The 27,177-nt window shown below is 42.9% G+C and overlaps 1 protein-coding gene across 3 annotated transcripts in view; it reads right to left on the bottom strand.

The window, feature by feature from the left end:
- Nucleotides 1-17,546: 17,546 nt before the first annotated feature.
- Nucleotides 17,547-27,177, bottom strand: part of ZFP64 (ZFP64 zinc finger protein) — a 75,843-nt gene continuing 66,212 nt past the window's right edge. For all 3 annotated transcript variants that reach the window (XM_004282909.3, XM_049700015.1, XM_033411216.2), the window contains 2 exons: nucleotides 21,874-22,125; nucleotides 17,547-18,815 (listed from right to left, as the gene is read on the bottom strand). In XM_004282909.3, coding sequence (XP_004282957.1) covers nucleotides 18,106-18,815; nucleotides 21,874-22,125 — 962 coding nt within the window. In that variant the 3' untranslated portion in view covers nucleotides 17,547-18,105. The remainder of the gene's footprint in view (nucleotides 18,816-21,873; nucleotides 22,126-27,177) is intronic.

Below are 27,177 nucleotides of genomic sequence, written 5' to 3'. Positions count from 1 at the left end.
CAACCTTGGTGACCTAATACAAATCTCACCTCTTGTTATTTATTTTCCAAATATTTAAGCACAGCTGATTGCTCTTTTTTTTTCTGAAATGCCAGAGAAATAAGAGCTAGCATTTATTGAGAATTTATGATGTGCATGTACCATACTAGGAGATATTATCTCATGGAGCCCTCACAACAACCCAATGACATGGACATTGTTTAAAAATAAGAAAACTAGGGCTTCCCTGGTGGCGCAGTGGTTGAGAGTCCGCCTGCCGATGCAGGGGACACGGGTTCGTGCCCCGGTCCGGGAAGATCCCACATGCCGTGGAGCGGCTGGGCCCGTGAGCCATGGTCGCTGAGCCAGCATGTCCGGAGCCTGTGCTCCGCAACGGGAGAGGCCACAACCGTGAGAGGCCCGCGTACCCCCCAAGAAAAAAGAAAACTAAAACTCTGAGAGGTTAAGTCAGTAGCTTAAGGTCACACAGCTGGTAAGTGGTAGAGGTAAAGATTCATCCCAGGTCTGTTCGATTTCAGAAATTCACTCACTGCCTCAGGAGCCTACACAATATATCCCCGCTATCCAAGCCAACACTGCCTCGTACACTTTTAAAACTACTTTTAGGTTTATGGAAATATTTCAAAGATAGTACAGTTCTAGATATGCTTTATCTAGCTTCCCCTAGTTAACAAACTAAGAAATTAACATTGGTACAACACTATTAATTAAACTAGACATTTTGTTTGTATTTAACCAATTTTCCCCACTCATGTTCTTTTTCGCTGCTTTGGGATCCAATCCAGAATACCACTTTGCTTTTAGGATTTTTCTGTTACTTTTAGTTCTTTCTTTCCTGTATTTATCAGCTCCCCCACCACTTCCTGAAAGCAGAAATATTACTGAACACGTGAGTCCATCCTAGTGTCCTAGGAACAGTGCTGGACCCACGACCATGGAGTCAATGGTGACGTGACATGATTTAGCTGGCTTGGCCTGATTTATTAAAGTTCTGGCTGTAGAAGAAAACAGGTTTCCAGGGCTCTGGAATATCAGGTGTGCTAATGAACGCCCCGTAAAGCAGGAGGGACACATCAGCACTTCGTCACCTTGTCTGCCAGGCGCCGGAGGAAGTGGGAGATTTGCTCATGACACCAGGTCACTTCCTCCCTCCCTGGCCTGACCTCCCAGCTCTTCCAGCAACAGCCAGTGGAAACCACGGCCAAGTCACTTAGTGACATCTTAAGGTGAGGCAAAGAACTGACAGGGCACGCTGGTCCCACACTTGGAGGGGACCTTCCAAATCCAGAGTTCCCCTCCTTGGATGGGTTGACACATGAAAATGAGAAGTCTAGACACTGAATGGACATCAGAACATACTTAATAAAAAGAAAATTTTGCTATGTAATTTTACCTGATATCCATGATTATCCAGTATTTACTATCCATAGTAAGGTTTTTAAAATGCGTGAGATTCATTCAACAAATATTTACTTAATACCAACTATGTTCCAGGCACTATTTTAGGGGCTAGGTATAAGCAATAAATGCTAGAGTCCTAACCTCTGCCCTAAAAGAGCTTATATGGATATAGAAAGCAGATCAACAATCAATCAACATAGTATATAAGGCAGGTGAAATGTTAGCCACTCGTGCTAAGTGTTACATTCATTTAGTATGTATCTGAGCACCTGTGTGTGCCAGGCACTGTTCTAAATCTTGGAGAGCTGACAAGGAACAAAACTAAGGTGCTGAGGTCCCTTAGCTTTGAGATAAGACAGATTCTACTAAAAGAGGAGGCGATTTTAAATAGAAGGGTCAGGGAAGACCTCTCCAAGAGAGTACCCTTTCATCTGAGATCTAAAAGATAAAAAAGATCAAAAAGCGGGTGGAAAGAGCATTCCCAGCAAATGGGACAGCATGTGCAAAGGTCCTGAGGTGGAAAAGAGACTGGCAGGTTTGAAGAACTGAGAGAGAAGAACATAGTGGAGTGTGTGCAGTGAGCAAGGGGAGAAAGCAGCCACGGTATGGAGGGAATTTCAGTCCATGGGAACGCGAAAGCCACTGGGCTAATCTGTCTGTTGCCATTTTGACATTTCCCAGAATCCCCTTCCCCATGGGTTCCAGGTTCTACCAGTCTTCGTTGCTGTGCGTGGGCTTTCTCTAGTTGTGGCAAGCGGGGGCTATTCTTTGTTGCAGTACGTGGGCTTCTCATTGCAGTGGCTTCTCTTGTTGCAGAGCACGGGCTCCAGGTGCGTGGGCTTCAGTAGTTGTGGCACACGGGTTCAGCAGTTGTGGCTCGTGGGCTCTAGAGCGCAGTCTCAGTAGTTGTGGTGCATGGGCTTAGTTGCTCCGTGGCATGGGGGATGCCCCTGGACCAGGACTCGAATCCATGTTCTCTACACTGGCAGGCGGATTCTTAACCATTGTGCCACCAGGGAAGCCCTCTATGCCTGCTTTTGTGCTACAACAGCAGAGCTGAGTGGCCTGCAAAACCTAAAACATTTTCTTTCTGGTCCTTTACAAAATAAGTTTGCCAACCCTGTGCTAAGACATGGCAGGTCTTGAGCAAGGCTTCAATTCCCCCTGTGTCTGAAGACAGAGTGATTTCAGTTATTCTGACCTAATCTTGACACCCAGCAAAGGTTTTATGCAAGGAAATGATGGTGTCCAGCTGTTTGAAGATTCTATTTTTGCTACTGTTTGGAGGATGGCTTGGAGGAAGGCAAGACTGGAAGTAGGGGGATCCATAAAGAGGCAGTTATCCAGGTGAAATACGATGATGACTTCTACCAGGGGGTTGGTGGTGGGGATGGAGAGAGGAGGGAAGATGCAGGATAGATACAGTCTAGAGACACCCAGTGGCAATGGATACACTAGTGTGCAGATCACGATTAAATACTATTCTCCCATAAAAAGAACCAGAGCTCCTTTGAGAAACAGTTAATCTCAGAGCTGGGGCAGGTAATACACAAGATTCACCTGGAACATCTTGTGATACCAGAAAGTAATGAAGTGCTTTAAAAACTATGGGGCCATGTTGAAAGGACACAGGAGCCAACTTGAAGGACCTTCGAATGGCCAAATCTAGAGTGATTTGAACAAACTAAATAAGCAATGAGAATAATAAATGATATGTCAATAAACAAACAGGGGGAAACGACAGAGCCTTCTTACAGAAATTCCAATTAACAAATGTGAAAGGAATGATAGAATTTGAAAATCACCACTTAGCAAACACCACAGGGATAATTGTTACAGCCAAGAACGGTGGACGGATGCTAAAGTTAGTGAGCAAAAGAATGATGAGAAATGGAATATTTGCATAGTCTCAAAGAATCTCCCCCCACAGGGTTCTTATTAAGGACAAAGAGAAGAAGAGTAACTTCAGAATGAAGAAACCCTATGGACACCACCTTCACCAAGTGACCACAGTTAACATCATCAGTAATGAGACATATTGACTTCAGGTAAGTCCTGATATGATGCACTGAAAAAAGCCACGGGTGGCATTCCTGAAAAAAAAAGTTGCATAACTGCAACCTAATCGTGGGAAACATCAAAGAATTTCCAATTAAGGAACATTCTACACAACACCCATCAGTACTCTTTAAATGTGTCAATGTCATGAAAGACAAAGGAAGACTGAGGATCTGTTAGAGGACAACTAAATGAACGTGGGATGCAGAACGGGATCCTGGACCAGAAAATGAACCTGAGTGGGACAACTGGCAGATTTTGAATAAGGTCAGAGATCAGGCGGCAGTGTCGTAGCAAGGTTATTCTCCTCATTTCCACAGTTGTACTGTGCTCATGTAAGATGTTAACATTTGGGGAAGTTCAGTGAAGGGTATTTTTGGGAACCACTATTTCTGCAACTCTTGTCTAAATCTAAAATTATTTCAAAATAAAACCGTTTAAAGCTACAGGGAAAAAAAAAGATCTGGTTTGGAGAAATGATGAACAGGATTGCTGATCAACAGGTGTGTTGGGAGGAAGAAAAGGGAAAAAAAAGTTACATTCTGCTTTGCATTGTTATCAAGATATAGATACAAGTAAAAATGCCCTAATACATAAGATGAACTGTATAATCATCCCTGAGCAATTTGTCTGTCTATACACCCATTTATTTGTAAACAGTAAAATCTACTTTATATGTCCAGTAGGAGTTGTATTATTGGGCATCACTTCACTCCTGAATTTCCAGAAGGGAGCAGGGGAAATTCCAACAGGGGAGGCCACGTTTATGAATGTATACCAATGTATACATCTTGAATTGCATACAAGATATGTAAATGTATATCTTGATTTCATTATTATCTAAAATGAGAATCTCTTGTGAATATTTGGGGCAAAACACTGGAATTAGCTAGTATTTATTTTGTGCCTGTCCCAGAGTCTATTGTCACAGGTATTATACAATTTATGGGGGATTCAATACAAAGTTCCAATTATAGCCGTCATTAAGTGAGTACCTACCATGTGTCAGTATCTGGGCCAGGGGCCACATGCCTTATCTCACTTCATCCTCCCACTAACCCTGTGCCCATCATTTAGATGAGGATGTTGAGTTTCTGGGAAATTAACGAACCTGCTCAAGATCTTACAGTGTGAGGATGAATTGAAGGTATGTGGGGGTCACTGCCCCCAGGCTCTCAGCCAGTAAGTGGCAGAGCTGGCCTGAGATGTGGGTCTAGGCTTCTAACCACAGCTGCAGGGTTTCTGCTTTGTACTCTACTCTTTCCACAATTAGCAGACGGCAGGACCAGGCATGGAGGGCTTACAATTTCGTCCAAGTCAGTGTGCTTGCTTAAGGCAGCAACATACAAGTCGTGTATTACAAGGACTGGACCCTCAAGTCACATATTTTATATTTTAGCCACTCTTGCCAACACTTGGTATCACCAACTGTAAAGGTCTGCAGATCTTACAGTTGGAGACTAGCTCACCTGTCCTTTTCAAGTCCATTTTCTTGAGTCAGCCCCTTGCAAATGGTCTAACCACATGTTTGTCCTTTCCCACCATCTTTCTGTCCTTAGCCCTTTCCATATTCTCCTGTTGGATTGTCTTTTTCTTAGTGATTTGAAAGAGATCTTTGTGCATGCTGGATGTTAATAATTTGTCTAGAATAGGTGGCAAGTATCCTGCTTGCCTTTAAATTTGCTATTACTATTATCGGTGTTTTAAATTTGGAGCTGTCGAATCTCTTTTCTTTGACGGTATTTGTGTCTTTTGAATAAACTAAAAATGTATTCCTCCGTATTTTCTTCCACAACTGTCAGTTTTGTTCAGGTTTTGTTAATCAAGGGGGATTTATTTTTGTAACTACGGCAGGGAATCTAACTTTATTTTTTCTAGCCACGTTTATTGGATTGTCCTCCATCTTTCTTTTTAAATTACATGTAAGATTTAAATCTATTTCAGATGATCATGTGTTACTTTTATAATAGCAATAGCTGAAATACAATTACTTGAAAGGAATAAAATCATATACTGATGTCCTTCTCTTGTGTCTCCCCATGGCTCACACAATGCCAGGAACATAGTACGTGTTCAGTAAATATTTCTGAACTGAAGGTGTCAACTTTTCTGTTTTCTCCTGACAGTATTATGTATATAATCTGTGATATAATCTTCACGTTAGCTTGGCATCATTACAGGCATTTAGGGGTAAGATCATATTATTAAAGATTTTGTTCTTTTAGTTCCAGTTTTTCAGTTAGATTTTACAGAATCCCATTCTACAGATATAAAAACAGGAATGTGAGGTACCAGGATTTTCTGCTTTAAAAATGAAATCAACATAGCGAGTGGGAAGCAGCCACATAGCACAGGGAGATCAGCTCCGTGCTTTGTGACCACCTAGAGGGGTGGGAGGCAGACGCAAGAGGGAGGAGATATGGGGACATACGTATATGTATAGCTGATTCACTTTGTTATACAGCAGGAACTAACACACCATTGTAAAGCAATTATACTCCAATAAAGATGTTAAAAAAATGAAGTCAACAAATGGTATATAATCTTCATGCCCTCTTAAGCCCTTAATCACTGAAGGATTATTCATATCACCCATTTTTGGCTATTCCTAAACTAAGCTACTTTGCAGCAATCCTGAATCTTTTCCCAAATAACTAAATGATACAGCAATGAGGGCACGAGGAGTAGCCCTTAGGAGACGCTAGATAAGCATTTCTTTTTCCTTCCTTTTAAATATGTCCAATTTTAAGGAACTGCTTCCCTCCATCTCCCCACCCCATCCCAAGGCTCCCATTCATTTTCTGACATGGGCTTTTCAACTGCAGCATTTCCAATTTTTAGATTGCCCTCAGTTACTGAAAATCCGGCAAAGCTCTGCATTTATTTTTTTGTGGTGCCCGCCCCATCCCCTTCCTTGATCACGGCTGTGTTCAGCTTTCAAGAGTTACATTTAAATACGGGAACAGAAACAGTCTGTGAGGCTATTAGCAGTGAAAGATAATTCATTGGAAATGGTTCCCTGCCTGGCAGTTTTCAAGCAGACTCATCACCAAAAACTAATTATGCTGGGAGCTTTGGTCATCATGAACGTCATCGTCCAATTAGAAGTTACAGCATTTGCTGAGTCCTACGATTTATATACAACTGGTATTTCATATTGATTACACTAATCAAGGCACATGGTATAAATTCCTAACATCCCTGGGCAAACAGTCCAGATTTTTAATAATTCTCCTTTTTGCTGGTTACTGCACTAATTATGTGCTAAATAATGACATTATTATATTATTATATATATTATTATTAGTGGTGAAATTTCAAGCGATTTTATGCCTATACAGTGCCTACCCTGATGTTGGATTAAGGGGTTGGTGGATTTTATACTTGCAAATTGATACCTGGTCATCAGGACACTTGTGATATTTTTTGCCATTTTAAAATTTAATACACATCACTTAACTAATGCAAAAATACGATCATGGATGGAGTTTTAAAAAGTCCTCCACTAATGCGATAATGATAATCAGCTTATCTAAATTAGCATTGTACTTAACAAAATAACACACAGTTTTGGAGAAGGAGAAAGTCAACTTGGCCTTTCAGCATTGCTGATGAGGGTAAACTGGTACAACCTTTGTGGAAAGCAATTTGGTAACATTTAGCAAGAGCCTTTAAACTGTTCATGACTTTTGACCTAGTAATTCAATTTCTGGGAATCTAGCTGAATAATGCTATATATGGAAAGAGCTTTATGCATTATGATAAAAGCAGCATTGTTTTTAAGAATAAAAAAAATGAAAAGAAACCCAAATGTCCACCAAGGGAGTAATGGTAAGTAACATTTATACGTAGTTTTGACAACATGGAGAAATACCATATTAGGTTACAAAGAGGGGAAAATAAAAATTTCGAATTGTGCAGACATTAGCATGTATTACACAATGATGTAAAAACATACTAAGCAGAACAAAAGACTAAGAAAATAGAGTACAATGTTAGCAACTATTGCCTATGGATTTGGGACTAGATTACAGGTAGTTTTCTGTATTATTTTGTATTTTCCAAATTTTCTATAAGCATGATTTTTTTTTTTTTTTTTTTTTTTTGGTACGCAGGCCTCACCATTGTGGCCTCTCCCACTGCGGAGCAGAGGCTCCGGACACGCAGGCTCTGCGGCATGTGGGATCCTCCCGGACCGGGGCACGAACCCGTGTCCCCTGCATCAGCAGGCAGACCCTCAACCACTGCGCCACCAGGGAAGCCCTAAGCATGAATTTAATATGATAAAAATGATTGACTGTATTGCAATAGTTTTAAATTAACATTAAGATCAATATATTCTTTTGGAGTGAAATATCAGTAGTGCATTGTATTGCCCCCAGCACAATATTCCCTGTTCTCCAGAGGTGTGGTCACATTCTCTGAGAATATTTTTTAAAGGAAAGCACAGGAGTGCAAGGTGAGTTACAGGTGAAATCAGAGAATAGATCTACTCTGTGACTGAATTTTTTTTGGCAGAAACAAGGTCAGCTGCTGAAATGACTACTGCTCTAATTGGGTAAATTCCTATTTTATCCTGAAGTTAGAATGCCAGAAAATAACAAAGAAACCCATGAAGGTGATCAATTCTTCCATGCTCACATTTTTTTTTTTTTTAACATCTTTATTGGGGTATAATTGCTTTACAATGGTGTGTTAGTTTCTGCTTTATAACAAAGTGAATCAGTCATACATAAACATATGTTCCCATATGTCTTCCCTGTTGCGTCTCCCTCCCTCCCACCCCATGCTCACATTTTGAAAGATGTTCTGTGCAATTCATAAACTGCATTTAAAGAACTCTTTTCAGTATTTTCCAGAAAATGAGGTTAAAAAGTGTCCAAAGGTGGGTAGGAGGCTATAGGCGCGGAGGAAGAGTGTAGAAGAAGCAAAACACAAGAGATGAGATGTTCATAGAATGTTTAAATTCCAAAGGACTTTACACATTTAATGTATCATCTATATTTAGAACTGGGCATCAAAGTGAATAAACTGGCAAAGTGGATGAGAACCTCTAAGATAAATTTAAAAGTTATTTTTATTTGTAATACTTGCTTGTTGTAAAAAGCCTAACAGAATAGATTTTAGTAAAGCAATAAAAGCTCTCCACTCTTTCCCACGCCTGCTTCACTTACCAGAGACGGCCACCATTAAAGTTATTTCATATCCTTTAAGACAATATTCATGTATATAACTTTTTTGAAAAAACACCAATGGAGATTAAACTGTACAGAGTACTCTGCAACTTAATTTTACTTAATAACTGACCTTCAACCACTTGTATCTCAACACACATGGGTCAACCACATTTTTTTTTTTTTTTTTTTTAGTGATGCGTGGTCAGGACTGCATGGCTGTATCATTATTTGACCAGCCCTGTTCTCATGGACATCTGGTTGTATCCTGCTAACTGTTCTTGTGGACAACGCTGCTCTGAACATCCTTGAACATACTCAATTGCATACTTGAATTAATTCCACAGGAGAAATTCCTATAAGAATAATTGCTGGGTCAAAAGGAACTCACATTTTAATATTTTGGTAGATATCACCAAATTGGTCCCCCTCAAAATCTCCCTCTAGCAAGGCATAAGAATACTCTTTCCCACTATCCGGCTGGAGAATTAAATTTTGTTTACAACGAATAGGCAATTTCTATTCCATTGTGTTCACTTAATATGTCCATTTATTTTCAAAGTACAGGCATTTTTTACTTGACCAAAGAGAAGAGGATAAACGGCAAGGTCTGTGTAGGTTTGTCCTGATTCAAGTAGGTGCATCAGAAATTACTAGTAAGAAAGTAAATCCAATTCATAAAATATGTAATTAATTCCAAAGTCACACAGACCAATTTGAGGATTAAGGAAACTCCTGGGTAACTGAGAATTGTTGGCAGTATTAACTACTCATTAAAAAATATAAATTATGATTAGCTAGTCCAATCTGGTGCTTAGCACGTGCCAGGCACTGTTCTAGCTCTTTACATAGATTAACTTATTTAACCTTCATGACAACTCTATGAGGTAGGTACTCCGATTATTTTATAGATTTAAAAAAATGAGGCACAGAGGGTCTTAATATGACCAAGGTCATGCAACTAACGAAATGACAGAGCCAGAATTCCAGCCAGGTACTCCGAATGCAGCCTCTGGGCTCTTAACTACCATGCTACATTCAGAGCTCATCTTCAGGAAATAAAAGGATGCATTCAACAGTTCTCCACAAAGCTTTTCATCATAGCACTGACGATGGAAAACTTCCTTACCTGCCTTGGGTTGGAGGTGTCCCCAATGGCAAGATGCTGTGATGGCTAAAGTACAGGTTAATTTTTTTTTTTTAAATAAATTATTTATTTATTTATTTTTGGCTGTGTTGGGTCTTCGTTGCTGTGTGCAGGCTTCCTCTAGCTGCAGAGAGCAGGGGCTACTCTTCATTTTCAGTGCGCCGGCTTCTCACTGCAGTGGCTTCTCTTGTTGTGGAGCGTGGGCTCTAGGTGCATGGGCTTCAGTAGTTGTGGCACGTGGGCTCAGTAGTTGTGGCTCGCGGGCTCTAGAGCACAGGCTCAGTAGTTGTGGAGCACAAGCTTAGTTGCTCCATGGCATGTGGGATCTTTCCGGACCAAGGCTTGAACCCGTGTTCCCTGCATTGGCAGGTGGATTCTTAACCACTGCGCCACCAGGAAAGCCCCTACAGGTTAATTTTTATTTTGCTTTTCTACATTTCCTCCAGTGACCACATGTTGCTTTTGTAATAAGACAAAGTCACTTTACAATAGTGACAGTTCTTAAGAACTGAACGCTTTCAATACCGGAAGGTAGCTTATCTTTCCAATGCCTCATCCAACCTCCATACCAACAGCCACTCAGCATCAGGAGGGTTTTGTTTCATCAAACCACAAAACCATGCAAACACCATGACCCACTTGTGTCCGACGACTCTGCCCTTCAAGAGCTCAATCTGTAAAATGGGGCCAGCGTCACCTACGCTGGCGAGTTGCTGTGTGGAGTCAAGACGTTTGTGAGGTTCACGCACCCTTTGGCACTGGCAGCTACTATCATTATGATTTTGGGGAGCCAACCCCCAAAGACAGCCATGATGACCAATTTTAAACCAAAACGTTTATAGATAGAGACGCCGACCGCTAATGGTGACTGCCTGTTGAAAGGGAAAATGAGGGGCTGTGAAAGGAGAGAGACTTTTCACTGCACATCCCCTGGTATTGCTTGATTTTTAAAAAAAAATGTCAAGGTTATTATTTTAAAAGAAAACATTTTAGGACTGAGGACTTCTTATAAATGACTTTCATATTTCAGAGAGAGGATGTGCTGAGCTTTTTAGTTCAGTGAACATTTGACAAATGTAAATTTGCTTAGTATCACTTAGATACTTAAGCCACACTAGAATCTTTAATTACAACAGCTACACGGCTAAGGCTTTTGTATTTGAACTGTAATATAAAACCAATATTTGGAGACAGCACACGTCAGAAAAAAATCCTATTCAAACATTCCATTCACGTCAAAAACAATCAAGAAATAGGAGAGCAGTTTAAAATTATGTATCATATTTTAATAAGCTGTTCTGACTGGCAGGGGTAGTAAACTACAGCCTGGGGGCTAAATCTAGCCAACTACCTGTTAGTTTATTTTTCTAAGTGAAATTTTTACTGAGATAATTGCAGATCCACATGTAGTTATAAAAGTAACAGAGATTCCTTGTATACTTTGCCCTGTGTTTCTCATTTAACCTATCACCTGTTTTTGTATAATCCATGAGCTAAGGATTTTTGGATTTTTTAAACGGTTGAGAAAATTAAAAATATTTTGTGATGTGAAATTACATGAGATTCCAATTTCGGTGTCCGTAAAGATTTGCGGGAACACACGCACATTCCTTTACGTACCATTTCCAGCTGCTTTTGTGCCGTGAGGCCAGAGCTGAGCAGTTGCAAGTGACCGTACGACCTGCAAAGCCTAAAATATTTCCTACCAGCTTTACAGAAAAGTTTGCTGGCCTTTGGGCTGGAGACCGGGCTAGGGTCAGGAGAGAAATGAGTATCTGGAACGAAGATTTTTCTTTTAAAGACAATTTCTAAACGATGTCTGTACCATTGATTCCCTCAGATATCGATGTTAGAGATTTGTTGCAATGAGGGAGAAATGGACAATTAAATAAGAGGCAAATATGTCCAGTTTTTTCTCAAAATCTAGAGATGTCTATGTGTTTTGAAAGAATTACACACAGGACATGAATTTCTCTTAAATATAAAGGGATCATTTCTCAAAACTAAAAGTAATGAAGGTAGATTGTTTCAAGTCCACAAGTAACCACCAATACAATTGAAATAACCATTTCCCTCCCAGGATGCCTAAAATGAACAAGTGCAGATAACCCTGCACTGAATACTAGAATTATCTGCTGTTATTCATGTGTTACTCTCTCAGCCTTGGGTAAAAACCTTACCCTTAGCTTTAGGCTGAAGCCAGTCCGTTGTGACCTTTCCAGAAATAGGTGGTGCAGTGTGAGAGCACGTGAGTATGTGTAATGCCTCGAGAATTTCAGAATTGTTTGACAAACATACACTATTTTCTATAGGCCAAAGTCCCTCAAACTAACAGGTGAGAATTGAGCCATCTTAAGGACAGTTTATCAGAAAAGGGCTGTACGCAGGCATTACAAAGAGCCTTGTCCGGTGAATCCCTCCTAATGCAAGGTCTTTTGGGGGGTGGGTGAGGGGAGGCAGGGATAAATATTTAAGTCCTGGTGCTACTAGATCTAGTTATGATGGAAAGAACTGCAAGTTCAAATTTTACCAAGAAAACCAGACCCCAGAAATTCCATTAGCATCAGAGGTCTTAACCTAGCAGCAAAGGGACCATGGATAGAATTTAGAGGGTCCAGGGATTTGGATGGGAAAGAAGATGAATCTTATTTCACTCGCCTCTAACTGAAATTGAGCATTTGTCAGTTTGGGATGCAGGTACCAAACCACAGAAGCATTAACAGGACCAGTGATTCAGTCAGCAAAAGAAATCAGTTATTTTCATATAACATTCTGGTTGCTGTAGCTATCTTGAAATAACATTTATGCGCATCTCTCCTTCAAAATTAAGAGTATGGCTGACCCTTGAACAACACAGGTTTGAACTGCACTGGTCCACTTACACGCAGGTATTTTTTTTTTTTCCAAAAGTAAATACTACAGTACTACATGTCGTGGCTGGTTGAATCCACAAACATGGAGGAACTGCGGACATGGAAGGCCAAAGGCCGACTATAAATTAGACTAAGATTAAGCCCTGCATTGTTCAAGGGTCAACTATGGTTACTAACTAGGTCTGCTGCTACAGCCTGCATTTAATATAATGCTAATAAAAATGTCCATAATCCAAGAAATATTTTGATAACTATTTCAATATAACTGTTTTCCTTGGCAAACCTATACATTTTGTTTTATTCTTTTAAACATCACTCAGAGAAGGGATTCAGAGATTCCACTGGACTGACAAAGGGGTCCATGACTCAAAAAGCAATGAAGAAAACTGGCCTTAAGGCAGGTCTCCCAAGCAGGTGGTGCTGGGTATTAGAAGGAGCTCCGCTTGGAGGACGCAGACACTGGTTCTAATCCTGACCAACTGCTGGACTTGGGTTCTTTACCTTCATTTCCTTCTCTATTAAAACAGAAACGTCTCAAGGTGGGGCATGAACGAGATCCTATCCACGCGGCCCCTGAGCACAGGCTCAGCTGGCCACTCATACTCTTGGGAGTTCAAGTGCGGTTATCACCAACGATCAGTATCGAAGCAAAATTTGCTCAACCATTTTGTAACCTGCCTGTTGGGGGAATGTAACATGGGTCATTCCAGCAATACTTGCCCCCAGCATGTGGGCAGACAGCCTAGGGACACTTTCCGATCATCCAACAACACCCATATTCAAAATTTTTTCCAATCCAACATCGACCTCACCATTCGTGCAAAAGATCTTGTCATTTTCCTGCCTCGACACTTAGAACTCAAATCGCTCCGTCCCGGATTCCCCTACTTCTGCCAGTGGAAGACACCCTAGTCTAAGTGGAGAGTCAGGCTGCAAATAACACACAGGCACGGGAGTCCAGCACACGTGGGTCTGACTTTCCTGTGTTAGCTGCACCGAGCAGGTTAACTTTTCTGAAGATTAGCTTTCTCTTGTAACAGCAAATACAAATGTCATTCATCGTAAGGTTTGAATGGAATCCGGCAGGGAAATGCTTGAACTTCATGGTTCACGGCGCTTCTTCCTCCCACCCAGAGCCCTGGCTGGCCAGCCCCAGCCAGGAGTCTTGTTTTCAAAAGTTGAGACCTTTTCTGTACCAGTGATGCACACAGCCTCCCTTCTTAGGCATGTTTTTCTTTCCTCACAGGACTGGCTGCGTAATTTGCAGGGCTTGATGCAAAATGCAAATGCAGGACCCCTTGTTCAAAAATTAAGAATTCCAAGACAGCAAAAGCAGAGCACGCACCCGAGTGTGAGGCCCTTCGTGACTGCACAGACGGCAAGCACCCATGAAGACAGCCCTGCTCCTTCACTGGAGCAGCTCTTCCCACCTGGCTGCACATTAGAATCACCTGCAGAATTTTAGAAAGCACTGATGCCCAGGCCCTTCCCCACAGAGACGGATTCCAAATACCTCAGAGCTTTCCAGGTACTGCAGCCCAGAGCCACAGTGGAGACCCACCAGACTAGAGGGACAGAAAGCCTTGGAAGAATGCCATGGGCCAGTATGCACAAAGAACAGACAGAGGGTGCCCCAACAAGCCCTGATAAAACAGAAACGTTCATGTACAGAATACCCTGGGTGTTCAGGACCCGTGCCAGGTGTTTCATAGCAAAGTCATCTCCAGCCTTCAAGAGCCTGCATTATTGCTCAGGGGCAGAGAATACTCATGACTCAGCATCTCCTTGTGGGGTTTTAACTCGGCAAGGCTACTCCAGAGCCACGATTTCCCAGCACCCTTTGCCACAGCCACGGCGTATGACCAGCCATGTAGCCAGGAGAGGTGAGCATAAGTTTATGTGCAACCTTCTAGCAGTGCCAAGAAGACGGAGGATGGCCTCCCCCTCCTATCCTGGCTGGAGCTTAAGTTGCCACCACCTTGGACCATGTGTTGAAGATGCGGGGCGGGGCTGAGAAGTAAGATAGAAACCACGATGCCCAGTGTCATAAGGTCACAGTACTAGTCCTTGGTTGTCCCCATCCCCTGGCCCCAAACAAAATAAACGAGAAAAAGACACACACGTGAGCCAATTTCTGTTTTGGTCTTTTAAACCAGTCGACTTTATCATTAAGCCAAATGCCTGAAATGGCCCATTTTACAGACGAGCAAACTGAGAATCTGAGGTAAAATCTCTAGCCGGACGTCAGCCAGACAGTACTGCCAGAGGCAGGGTTGTTCTTACCTCCTTCCTCCTCAACCCTGTTACCTTTTAACAAAAGAAGGCTCCTTTTGGATGGTTGTGTCATCATCTTACTCAGATCAACTTATTACTCTAACAAAATAACAGAAGTTTCTTCACCTTCGTATCTGAACAAGAGGCAGAGACCAGGGTGAGGTGGTTGAGGCGATCCCCTCTGGTGCAGATAGAAAGTGGCACCCAACATCTCACTGATCAAGGTGACTATTTTAACGCAATTTTCCTAAAAACCAAACGGAACGCAGAAGAATCCACAACGAACAAAAACACCACACTCTTAAAGACAGGTCCAAGTCTGCCCCTGCATGGTCCTGCCTTCATTCCCAGGCCAACTTCTAATAAAACTTCATTTACAAAAACAAAGCAGCTGACCTGTGGGCCACAGTTTGCCAATTAAAAAAATATTGCTTTAAAACGAGTGATTACTGAGTTCTGAGTGCCCCAGGCACACGCCTCCCTTGTCTCACCCTAGTTCCAGCTCTGGATGGTACCCGGGAGAAGGAGATGAGTTAACACGGGTCACGTTCTCAGCACAGTGTCTGGCTCAGAGTAAGGACTCACAACAACACAGCAAGAGGAATTGAGGCGCATACTTTTTAAGAAATTAAACCCAGGGACAAACAAAAAAATTCATGTTCTACAATGTTTAGAAGGCAGCAAGAAACCTTAGTCAGAGGAGAGCATGAGGGTAACATCTTGATTTCTGTACTCTTCACTGGAGATAGCTACACTGACTAACGATCAAAAAGACGCAGCTCTTCCCAGTGCCTAAGCGGGAACTTGCCGATCTCTCGCATGAAGCTGTAGCTTGCTTAAAGGGATCCCAGGAAACTTGGCATTCTCAGTATTTCTCCTGTGTTTTCACCCATCATCAATTACCCCGTTGCTTGCACTCAATAGCCCAGCTCGGGGGTCAGCCAAAGATGGCCCTCCAAATCATGGCCTGCTTTTCGTAAATAAAGTTTTATTGGCACACAGCCATACCCATTCACTTACCTGTTATCTACGGCTGCTTCGGTGACAACGGCAGAGTTGAGTGATTGTGCCACAGAGGTGAACAGAGCTGAGGAGTTTCAACAGAGACTAAGGCCAGCAAAGCCCCCCAAATTTACTATCTGGCCTTTTACTGAAAAAGTTCGCCAACCCCTGGTCCAGGTGATGTCAAACTGCAAACATATTCATTAATCAATTTCCCCTTTCAGATCCATATGGACCTTGCGAAACAGAGCTGGGTGCAGAAACCATGTCAGCGGCCTCTTACCTACTACGGCTGCTTCCCAGCTTTATTTGGTGATTAGCTGTATATTTTAAGTCTCATCCTCATTTTATAAAGTTTTGTTGGAACACAGACATGTTCTTTTTCTTATCGTCTGGCTGCTTTTGTGCAGAGAGTTTAGTCACAAAGGAGACCTAATGGCTCCATAATGCCTCACATATTTACTATTTATATTAAATATTATCTGATCCCAAACTTTTTGCTGACCTCCGCTCTACTGGGCAAGCAAATTTGCCAGGTGATACCAGCGTGGATCCAAGACCCTTGATGCCCATACAGCGGTGAAAAAATGTCTTCTAAAGAGGCTGATATTTTTCCTGTTTATCTGAAGAGCTATAACACCAGAAGTACAAGCAACGTCTATACGATTTCGATCTATCGGTTCCCACTTGAAAGGTCAACAGCCCTTCTGATACTGGAACAGAAACACAGATAAGACTCTCTGACAAACGGCACAAAGGTGACTAAAGAATCTGTACAATGCACCAGCATTCAGTAACAAAACACTTCTGAACAACCAAAAATAGCTCTAGAGCAAAGAAATGATTAATTCTCTCTGCTATCATTTCCATCTTTTCTTCTCACAAAAAGATCCAACAGTGCGTTCTAACTCGCCCGAAGTCAGACTTAAACGGAATCAGATTTGTTCAAACAAAATTTCTAAAATAAGTTCTGTACCTCTATTTCATAAGTGACATAGTCCCCTGCATACAATCTATAAAAAAATGTTTTCACATCCTTGTTTCTAGTGTATCAAAAACAATGGATCTATTCAATGTTTTAAAAGCACAGATGTTTAGCTTGATGAGAGCACACAAGAATTTGTATTAAACAAAGACTGTATTTGAAGAAAAGAACAAAGCAACTTTGGATAAATTATATATCCACTGGCATTCCATGGCCTCCTAAGTTTCCGTCAAGTGAAATGTCCATTTACAAGAGGTTTGGGGTTTCTCGTTTGTTGGTTCAGCAAACACCAAGGGCTTACCATGATGAAGACACTAGTCTCAGGCTTTCCCACGCATCGTATGTCCCAGAACCAAGCCCAGGACCCACTGGGCCCCTCATCTCTTTTTATGAACCCAAGTAGGCCAAGGTTGAATTTCACAACACACACAATTACAGGCTGAGCTAGCGTCAGCTTGATCTTTGGCGCCACCTACAGATCAAACTGCATTTCGCTTCACTACAGCACTAAGACACAGATCTCCTACGTGCATTTACAGAGAAATTACTATGGGGCCGGGGCAGCACCGCAGAACCCCACACCATAACCTGTCTGTGGAAGACCATAAAAATGGAGTGCCCCTCTTACACCATTCTACAGATGAGCTTGCCTTTTTATTATAAGACAACAGATAAAAGGAACCACACAAAAAACGCAGAAGGCGAATACTCATAAACCACCACCCAGGTTAAGAAATAGAACTTTTCCGGCCGCCCCAGACCCTCCAGGTACCCCGCCATCACCTTCACCTTTCCCGCTCTACAGATGAGCGTAGTATTAGTTTTTCCATGCGGTCTAATTAGTTTCATAATGCCATCGGAGATGGACTGGTTTTAGAACTGGAATCCATCGCGAAGCAACCATCCCTATTGGAGGGAGCAGTGCTCGATGGTCGCCCCCCACCTTGGAACCGAGACAACCTGCTTAGACGATTCTTGGAGGGAAGACAGGGACACGGATGGGGGAGGGTCTCCACCGCGTTGCCTTGGCGCCTGCCTGCCCTCAGGCCGCGGTGACTGGGGCCATGGCCTCGCTGGAGCAGGTGTCCCCTCAGCTGGTGACTCAAGTCTGGCTCGAAGGCCTGAGTGCAGAGGGCCGGGCAGGGGCGCGTGTCTGGCATTCCGGACGGCTGCCCACCCTCTCCGGCGGAACTAGAGGCACTGGCTGGGCTCCAGGGACGTCTCGAGCTGCCCCACGGAGACCAGGGTGCCCAGCTGCCCCGAGGCACTGCTCTCGGGCGGGAAGGTGACCAAGCCCGAGCTCTTGTTCTCACTGTGGTCACTGTGCTGCTTCTTGTGGCACCGCAGAGAGTCGCCCCTGACAAATGAGGCGCCGCAGGTCTCGCAGCGGAAGGCCCGCTGGGTCACTATCTGGGCCACGTGCTGCCCACCGCTCTCTCGGGGCCCCTCCCTGCCCGGCGGGGCCCGGTTCTCTGTTTTGGCCTCGTCCCTGTGCACCTTGTCGATGTGCTTGGCCAGGCTGCTGGGCCGCTTGGTGTCGAAGCTGCAGAAGTCGCACTTGAAGGGGCGGTCCTTGCAGTGAACCCGGCTGTGCACGCGCAGGGCGGCGGCGCTGGAACAGGAGTAGCTGCACTCGGGGCACTTCTCGGGGTGGTCGGCCTGGTGGAGCCGGCTGTGCTCCAGGAGGTCGGCCCGGTCCCGGCCCTGGAAGGCGCAGTGCAGGCACTTGAAGGTGTGCTTGATGCGGATGTGCGACTTGAGGTTCGCCTTCATGGTGCAGCGGACGTCACAGAACTCGCACTTGAAAGGCTTCTCCCCCGAGTGCACGATCATGTGCCTTTTCAAGTCCGAGCTGATTTTGAACTTGGCGCTACAGAGCCAGCACTGGAAGGGGGTGTCCCCTAGCAACGGAAGGTGTGTTTCCATTAGAGCAGGCAGGCAACACAGAACTCCCCCCAAACACACCTCAGAACACCTGGCCGCAGGGAGGTAGCTGGGTCTTTGAACTCCAATGACTTGTCACCTCGTAACACCACCACTTACCACGTATATTAACTCGCTTAATCCTCACGACAATCCTACGTGTGGGTACTACTACCCCCATTTTAATAGATGGGGTAACGGAGGCTCAGAGAGGTCAAGTTATTCGACCATGGCCAAACAGCAGGGATTTGAATCCAGGCATCATGGCATCCAAGTCCACACTCTTCATGACACTTCCGTTTCAGATCTAAACTCACTTAACTTGACATCCCAAATTTGGACATGGAAGGAAGGGGTGTGGTTTACGTTACACACAACTGTTCCAAATCAAGTTAAGACTTACAAATGTGCTCACTTCAGTGTTTAACCTGTATTTTTACACCAGTTAACTGGCTTGTATTATTAAAGTTTCGTAGTTTGACGATGGCAGAATGAATTTTATTTATAAAATTAACTCATGAATATGGCAGCAGGAGAAGACAAATCATGAAATGCCATAGCCTCCTCGGTACTCCCTGGAGGCACTGCTAAGGGTTTAGTTCTTTTGGAGGTTGTTACTTTAAATATCATTTCAGTTGACTGTATGAAAAGATGAGATTCTTACTCATCCTACATAACCATCCTTTCCCCAAACTTCTCCTGCATTGTTGGTTGTGAGTTTGACTCTTCTAGCCTTACTTTCTAAAATGAGTAATAGCTTCAACTTTTAGTCCATCAGCTTGAGAGGTTTAAGGATTCCTTTCTCTTTGTCACACTACCTTCTCCCTGCTTGAGAAACAGCTTTATTTTTACATTTAAGTTCGGTTTGCATTCCGACTTAATTCTCATGCTTTAACTAGTTGCTTTAAACTTTAGACACAAACCACAAGTAATGTATATTATGACTGGGTATGTGACGTTCATCTGAGCCAAATTCTGCACTGGGATTACGTCCACTTCCACCTGGGCCAGTTGATCGTGTGGCTAGTATCAAGTTCACCTCGATTCTCTTTTTACATTGAAGTATTTTGATTTACAATATTACCTTAGGTTCAAGTATACAGCATAGTGATTCAATATTTTTATAGATTATACTCCATTTAAAGTTATTACAAAATAATGGCTATATTTCCTCATGCTGGACAGTACATCCTTGTTGCTTATTTTATACATAGTAGTCTGTATCTCTTAATCCCATACCCCTGTCTTGCCCTTCCCTTGATTCTCTTTTCTTACATGTTCACTTGGGGGTCACATTTTATCCTGCTTCTTGGCTTGTGCATTGAGGGAAAAAAGAATCTCACCATCATCTCAAAAGCCATCCAGTCTCTTAATTATGTAACATTTTACATGGAATCTCTTATGGATTTTGAGTTTCTGATTTGCTGAATTTCCTCTTAACTTTCCATATAAGTATCATCCTGATATTTCCCTTTATTACAACCCCAGTCAGCTTCATTCAGATCTTCACATACCAAATATCTCATGCCAAATTTTGTTTCCTCCCTTGTTTTGCTAGAGTTTATCTTCCAGTAACTTCCACTAACCTGGTGGCTGTGAGTGAAGTCTCAAGTCCTTGTGCATTGTTGTCTAGTCTACGTTCACACTTGAGATAGTCTGGCTGGGTATAGAAGTCTACATACCAAATCATTTCTTAATTTTGTGGGCACTGTTCCACTATCTCCGAGAAGCCAGTATCACTGAAAAGTCTTTCTAGGTATGGGTCTCTCCAGCCATTCCCTTTGTCCTGTGTGGCATCTTGTAAGCCCTTTCATCTCTCATGACCCCCGAGAATTGAAAAAGTTTTCTCATTTAGTTTTTTCACTTCTCTTTTCTTCCTAGACCTAGTCAGAAACCAGACTTCTACCTTCTTATCATTAGTTCTCCAACCTTTTTCCTGGTCTCTGGGAAGTTTAACTTTACAGCCAGCAACCCTAGTTTCAATTCATACCTCTTTTTTCTGACTACCTTTGCCCATAAAACTCTTCTTGGATGCAACATTTCTGCCGGTGGGTAGATACCAAAGAAAACCGAAAAATTCTTGTAAGTTACCCAAGTGCTCTGTTATCTCCAGAATTTGTTATTTGTTAGATTTGGCACATTTCATACCACTCATTTTCTGCAGATGATGAGATAATCCACAGTTGACATTTTACAGTTAGGAAGAGTAGACTGGTTTAAGGATTAGACATAGGTGTCATGGGTTTTACCTGTTACTGGATAGTTTAGACCATTTTGCTAATAGGCTTCAGCTTCTCCTCTGAACTCTGACCTTTGCAGCCTACACACCAGTTCCAAGTCCAGAACGCTCAACGCAGACAGAAATCGGCTGGAAAGACTGGCTCCCAACACTATAGCTACCTCCCATTTGTCTGCTGGGACACAGTGTTCTTTACTCAATTTTAGATGTCAGTATATGCCTGTCTGCTTGCCATTTTCCATGAATTCACTGGAAATTCTCATTTTACGACTCTCCTTATGAGCCTCCCAATGCCCATTTTTCTGGGCCATGTGGGGTTGGTTGGTTCTATCTTGTTATTTCAACAGGGTCTCACAAAGAAGGGAAGGAAAAGCTTTTCTGCAAAGTCTAACTTCTAGATCTAGAAGTCTGTGACTTGCAGTTACATTCAGGTGATTTTGCTGCACGTTTCTGAATTAAGCCACGCAATCAGAGTTTAAGTTAAATGACAGAAACACCTAGTTTATACATCAGACTTTTATTGAGATACATCCTTTGCTTCCTGACTGCTGAATTGGATTATCATCCCCAGTGGTATTCTATGTAGTCAAGTTAGAGAACCCAGCTGTCAGACTTTCATGTTTTACTGAAAGCTGTGGTCCCGGTAGAAGAAACCACAAACTTCACCATCAACAGAGAAGTTCCAAACTTCTTTACTTACACCCTGAAGTCATTTAAGTTGCTTGTGCTTTAACTAAATGAACGCTAAGGAATTAGAGAACAAGGGAGGCAGCGAGGTTTCGAGGTGTGGGACGTACCTGTGTGGGACCGGAGGTGTACGGTGAGCTGGCTGGAGTTGCGGCTGGCGTAGGGGCAGAGCTGGCACTTGTACGGCCGCTCATCGGAATGTATCCGCAGGTGCTTCTTGAGGCTGCTGCTGTCCACGGCAGCGTAGTCACACAGGTGACACTTGTGGGGCTTCACGCTGGTGTGGCACCGCATGTGCATAGTCAGGTTGTCCTTCCGGCTGAAGCACTTGTCACAGAACTCACACTTGTGGGGTTTGTCTCCTTCAAACACATAAGAAGAGTCAGGGTTTTAAGGGTTTTCTCTACCAAGATGACTGCAAAGAGATGTGACCAAGGTGGTAGCCTGAGCATAGGGGTCTGCTTCTTCCTTCTCACCAAATGCCCAGAGATAGGAAGACGCTGAGGTCTAGATTAGCACATTGGAACAGAGATAACATCAGACTGAGAGAAAATCATAGGCCAAACCTTGTTTGGGAAAACGAGAGTGGTCATAGAAGTAGTCAAGATCAGAGGGGGCAGGTGGAAGGGTATTAGAACAGCTTTCTGGCTCACTAGTTGATAAAACACACGGAGAATGGTCAGGTTGACCCTTCCCTTACTTGTACTAAACCACAAGCAGCAATGGTCTCTACCTCCCAGGCTGTTAGGAAGTGAGCGTGCTTAGGCTGGAGAAACAATGTTAAAGGCCCCAAGTACCTAGAGGTACCCTGGAGAGCAGAGAACCCCAAGCCCAGAACACTGCCACCACATAACCACTCCAGACTGATCATACCCAAATAAAAGTCTACCCAATAACCAAATGCTTGGGGAAAGCCAGAACAGAAAGACATGCCTAACTCAAGAACCTGAAGTTAGAGAAAATAATTATTTCAACACTAAAAACAGACATGGATTTTTTTTTTTTAATTAAAAACAGTTTTTTGGCCGCACCACCCAGCTTGCGGGATCTTAGCTCCCCAACCAGGGATCTAACCCGGGCCCTCAGCAGTGAAAGTGTCACATCCTAACCACTGTACCTCCAGGGAATTCCCCAGACATGTGTCTTAAGATGGTTTACCTAGAGCCATGGTGGTACAGTGTCAGAAGCCTAGGAATGACGAGATCTTAAAGCTTTCAGGAAAAAAAAAAAAAGCCCAGATGAGCACACAACTCCTCAGACAACACCGGATGGTAGCAAGATGGGAACAGTATCTGCAAAGTTCCACGGAAATTATATCCTGTACTTGAACTAGCATTCCATGGGAAGAAAAAATAAAGCCAGTTGACAGATGACGCAGGCTATCACACTTGAACCGTGTACGTCAGAACAACAAAAAGGTAAGTGGATAAGATGTGGGCTTTAAGTAATAAAATGTAAAGTACTGCTTCCAAACCACCGAAGACAGCCAATCATAAAAAAAAAAGGGATACAGGGCTTCCCTGGTGGCGCAGTGGTTGAGAGTCTGCCTGCCGATGCAGGGGACATGGGTTCGTGCCCATGTAAATTCATTTTAAAAAAAAATGATTTTTTTGGTTAAAATTCGGGCTTTCTCTAGTTGCGGCGAGCGGGGTCTACTCTTCATTGCAGTGTGCGGGCTTCTCATTGCGGTGGCTTCTCTCGTTGTGGAGCATGGGCTCTAGGTGTGCGGGCTTCAGTAGTTGCAGCATGTGGGCTCAGGAGTTGTGGCTCACAGGCTCTAGAGCACAGGCTCAGTAGTTGTGGCGTATGGGCTTAGTTGCTCCACGGCATGTGGGATCTTCCTGGAGCAGGGATCGAACCTGTGTTCCCTCCATTGGCAGGCGGATTCTCAACCAGAGCAGGGGTTCTTATTTTGGGCCTCATGGATACAATTTAGGGGATCCAAGACCTTGCATGAGAAAGGATTAAATTTTTATCTCCATTACCTCTAACTGGAATTTAGCATTTCCTCCAATTATGGATGTAGTCAATAAACCATAACAATGGTACCCGAGACCTCCATTAATAGACACGAGCCATGTTCAGACCACATTCTACTTGCTGTAGTTCTCAGTATCCTTTATGCTCATCACTACTTCACAATTAAGATAGTAGACCAGCCACTGGATCTGAAAATTAACTGCAGAGCTTCAGTGCTCCTGTGCCAACGAATCATCTGGGGGGTGAGGAGGTCTCATTAAAATGCAGATTTTTCCACAGCTTTGAGATATAATTGATATATGAAATTGTGTAGGTTTAAGGTATATGATGTGATGGTTTCATACATGTATATCATGAGAAATGATTACCACAATAAGGTTACTTAACACCTCCATCACCTCAGTTACCATTTTGTGGTAAGAACATTTCAGATCTATTCGAGCAACTTGCAAGTATATAATACAGAATTGTTAACTACAGTCACTATGCTGTACATTTGATCCCTAGGACTCATTCCTCTAATAACTACAAGTTTGTACCCTTTGACCAACATCTCCCCATTTCTCAAGCTGAGCTCATAGAAACAAAGTAAAATGCAGTTTCAGATTCAGTGGGCCTGGGTGGGGACTAAGATTCTGTGTTTCTAACGAGCTCCCAGGTGGTGGTGACCTTTCTGGTCTGTACCACACTTCAGAAAAGCGAGGGTTTAGTGTATTAAAATACCACACGATGAACAGTTTGACAGCAACTGTACTTAAATATAGTTTAATGTGCTTTTATTATGTTTAAATACATATACATATGTTCCCATATCTCTTCCCTCTCACGGTCTTAATTTAGAACTTTCCAGCTAGCCGACTGAGGAAATACAGCACTCGTTTCTTTTGGACTTTACTCCTTGTGGGCTTTTCATGTGAATATTGGCACTTCTACGTCTTAAGTGACTGCTTGTTCAAGTCCTTTTCCGTTGGACTGATCTTTGATTTGTAGGCATCCTGTGTGTTCTGAAGATGAACTCTGCCCCACATTGCACATTTCTTGTAGGACACTTGTCTTAACTCCTTAATCGTATCTTATTGTAAGCTTTAACTTTAGTCATATTTAATCTGCCCTCTTTGTGGTCTTTGTTAATTGTTTTTGCCTGTCTATCTCCCCCCATAAATTTGTCCTCCTATATTTGCCAGTAAGTCATATACTTTAATATTTAACTTATTTAGTATATTTGAAATCTGAATGGTAAATTTCCCTATTAAAAATGTCAATTATATTTTTAAAAAAGTCTGCTGTAAACCAAACTATGCTAGTTGGCTTCAGAACAAGTGCTTGTGGGACGACTGCACTGAAAACTGGGTGCTTTTCTTATGCTGCACCATTTTGACTTGAAAGAACTGAAAAACCATGATTATTTTCAGATTTGGTATTTGGCCGATGTTTTCTAAAATATGAACTAACTGAGACTGTCGTGTCAAGGAACGTTACTGATGATACTGTGAGGTTAACTTTTGGATTCTAAAAGAAAAGTTCAGATTTCAGAACATATATCCCCATTACCCTGGGCCCGCAGCATCCTAGTTCTTAGATACTTCTGATGAGATTGGTAATATTAAATGTGATTTTCTCCTATGTTACAATGAAATGGGTCAACATTTGGAATTATAAAAGTTAGTAAAACCTACATTTTCCCAGACGTCTAGTGTATGACTGTCAAATCAAGCCTGGGTAGGAGCCATTCAAAGTGGAAAACAAACTAATGAATGGATTTTAACTTAACAGTTTGAAAAATTTATGGATATGACTGCAAATTCTATACAGCAACTAGTCTTTAACGAACTGTCATTTGTTGTATTTTGGTGTAGTATTATCTGAAAAGGTTATCAAAATACTCCTCCAGGGCTTCCCTGGTGGCGCAGTGGTTGAGAGTCCGCCTGCCGATGCAGGGGACATGGGTTTGATGCAGGGGACACGGGTTCATGCCCCGGTCCGGGAAGATCCCACATGCCGCGGAGTGGCTGGGCCTGTGAGCCATGGCCGCTGAGCCTGCGCGTCCGGAGCCTGTGCTCCGCAACGGGAGAGGCCACAACAGTGAGAGGCCCGTGTACCGCAAAACAAAACAGAACAAAACAAACCTCCTCCATTTCCAATTACATTATATGAGAGGCCAGATTTTCTTCATATCCTCCAAAGGAACACATGGCAATAGACTGTATACTCAAATAGAGGGATGAGAATCCAGCTATTAAGACAGGTGTGCAAATGTGTATACAATGTTACTTATCACAGTTTTGGAAAATAGTTACTTTTCATAGAAGTGTTTATATATAATGAGCTGTTTTTTTAAAAAAATTTACTTTTTTTTTGGCCACGTGGTACAGCATGTGGGATCTTAGTTCCCTGACCAGGGATTGAACCCGCACTCCCTGCACTGGAAGCGTGGAGTCTTAACCCCTGGACCATCAGGGAAGTCGTCTACTGTTATTTTTAAATGAATAATGTTTTAAAGTTTTCGTTCTAACTTTTAATGGAGTAACTGTCGATTAAAAAAAAACTCTTTGGGGATCTTCAGTTTTGAAGTGTAAAAGGTCTCAAACAGTGGCTGGGAAATCAATGTTCTACCCATTTGGCCAAGGTCCTTAAGTGATGAACCACACATACACTGCCATCCTTGCCTCCCGCTAACAGCTGGGTCGGAGATGTCATTGGGTCTATGTAAGTTCTTTTTCTTGGTAACAGAACCTTCTCTTTGTAGCTGGGCACTTGCCACACAGATTGAAGATTTCAAGCTCCCGGCCCTCATTTCCACAGCTAAGAGTGGCCATGTGACTAAGTTCTGGCCAAATGGGCGTCAATTCAGATGATGTGTGTAACTTCTAGGATGTGCCTTTAAGGTGCAGTAAGCCATCTCAGACCACACCAATGAGAGCTACATCACTGGGATATCAAAGCAACAAAAGAAGAGACCGAGTCCCTGAAACCATGGGGCCCGGCCACCATGCCTGGACTGTCACAGGACTGAAATACTTTGCTTTTATGCAACCTTTAGTTGCTTACTCACTATTCCATGAGTCACAAGGGATACTACTTCTGGGTCATGCCCAGAGGGAAAGATGCTGTGAGCCCCCCAGGCCCCACTCCTATCTTCCACTGGGTAAGAGATTCAGAGAAGTAGAGCAACTGCCTTGGATCCAGAGAAGCAGCTCAAGTGTATACCTACCAGAGAAGCATGGGTCTGCCCTACATATGCATCCCTGACTCAGTGAACCCCACCAAGGACAGGGCCTTGCCTTATGCTTTCTGTATCCCCATCATGCTCTGTATCACCTCGATAAAACATCAATCCAGCCCCTGCCTAGCTCTCTAGGTCCACCTGGTACTGTTGACATTGGGGCCTGACAGTTCTTTGTAGGGCCTGTCCTGTGCGTTGCAGGATTTCGGCA

This window comes from Orcinus orca, chromosome 16, assembly GCF_937001465.1.
Source record: "Orcinus orca chromosome 16, mOrcOrc1.1, whole genome shotgun sequence".
Lineage (NCBI taxonomy): Eukaryota > Metazoa > Chordata > Mammalia > Artiodactyla > Delphinidae > Orcinus > Orcinus orca.
Note: the sequence above shows the minus strand (reverse complement) of the source record. Positions and strands in the feature narration are given on the sequence as shown.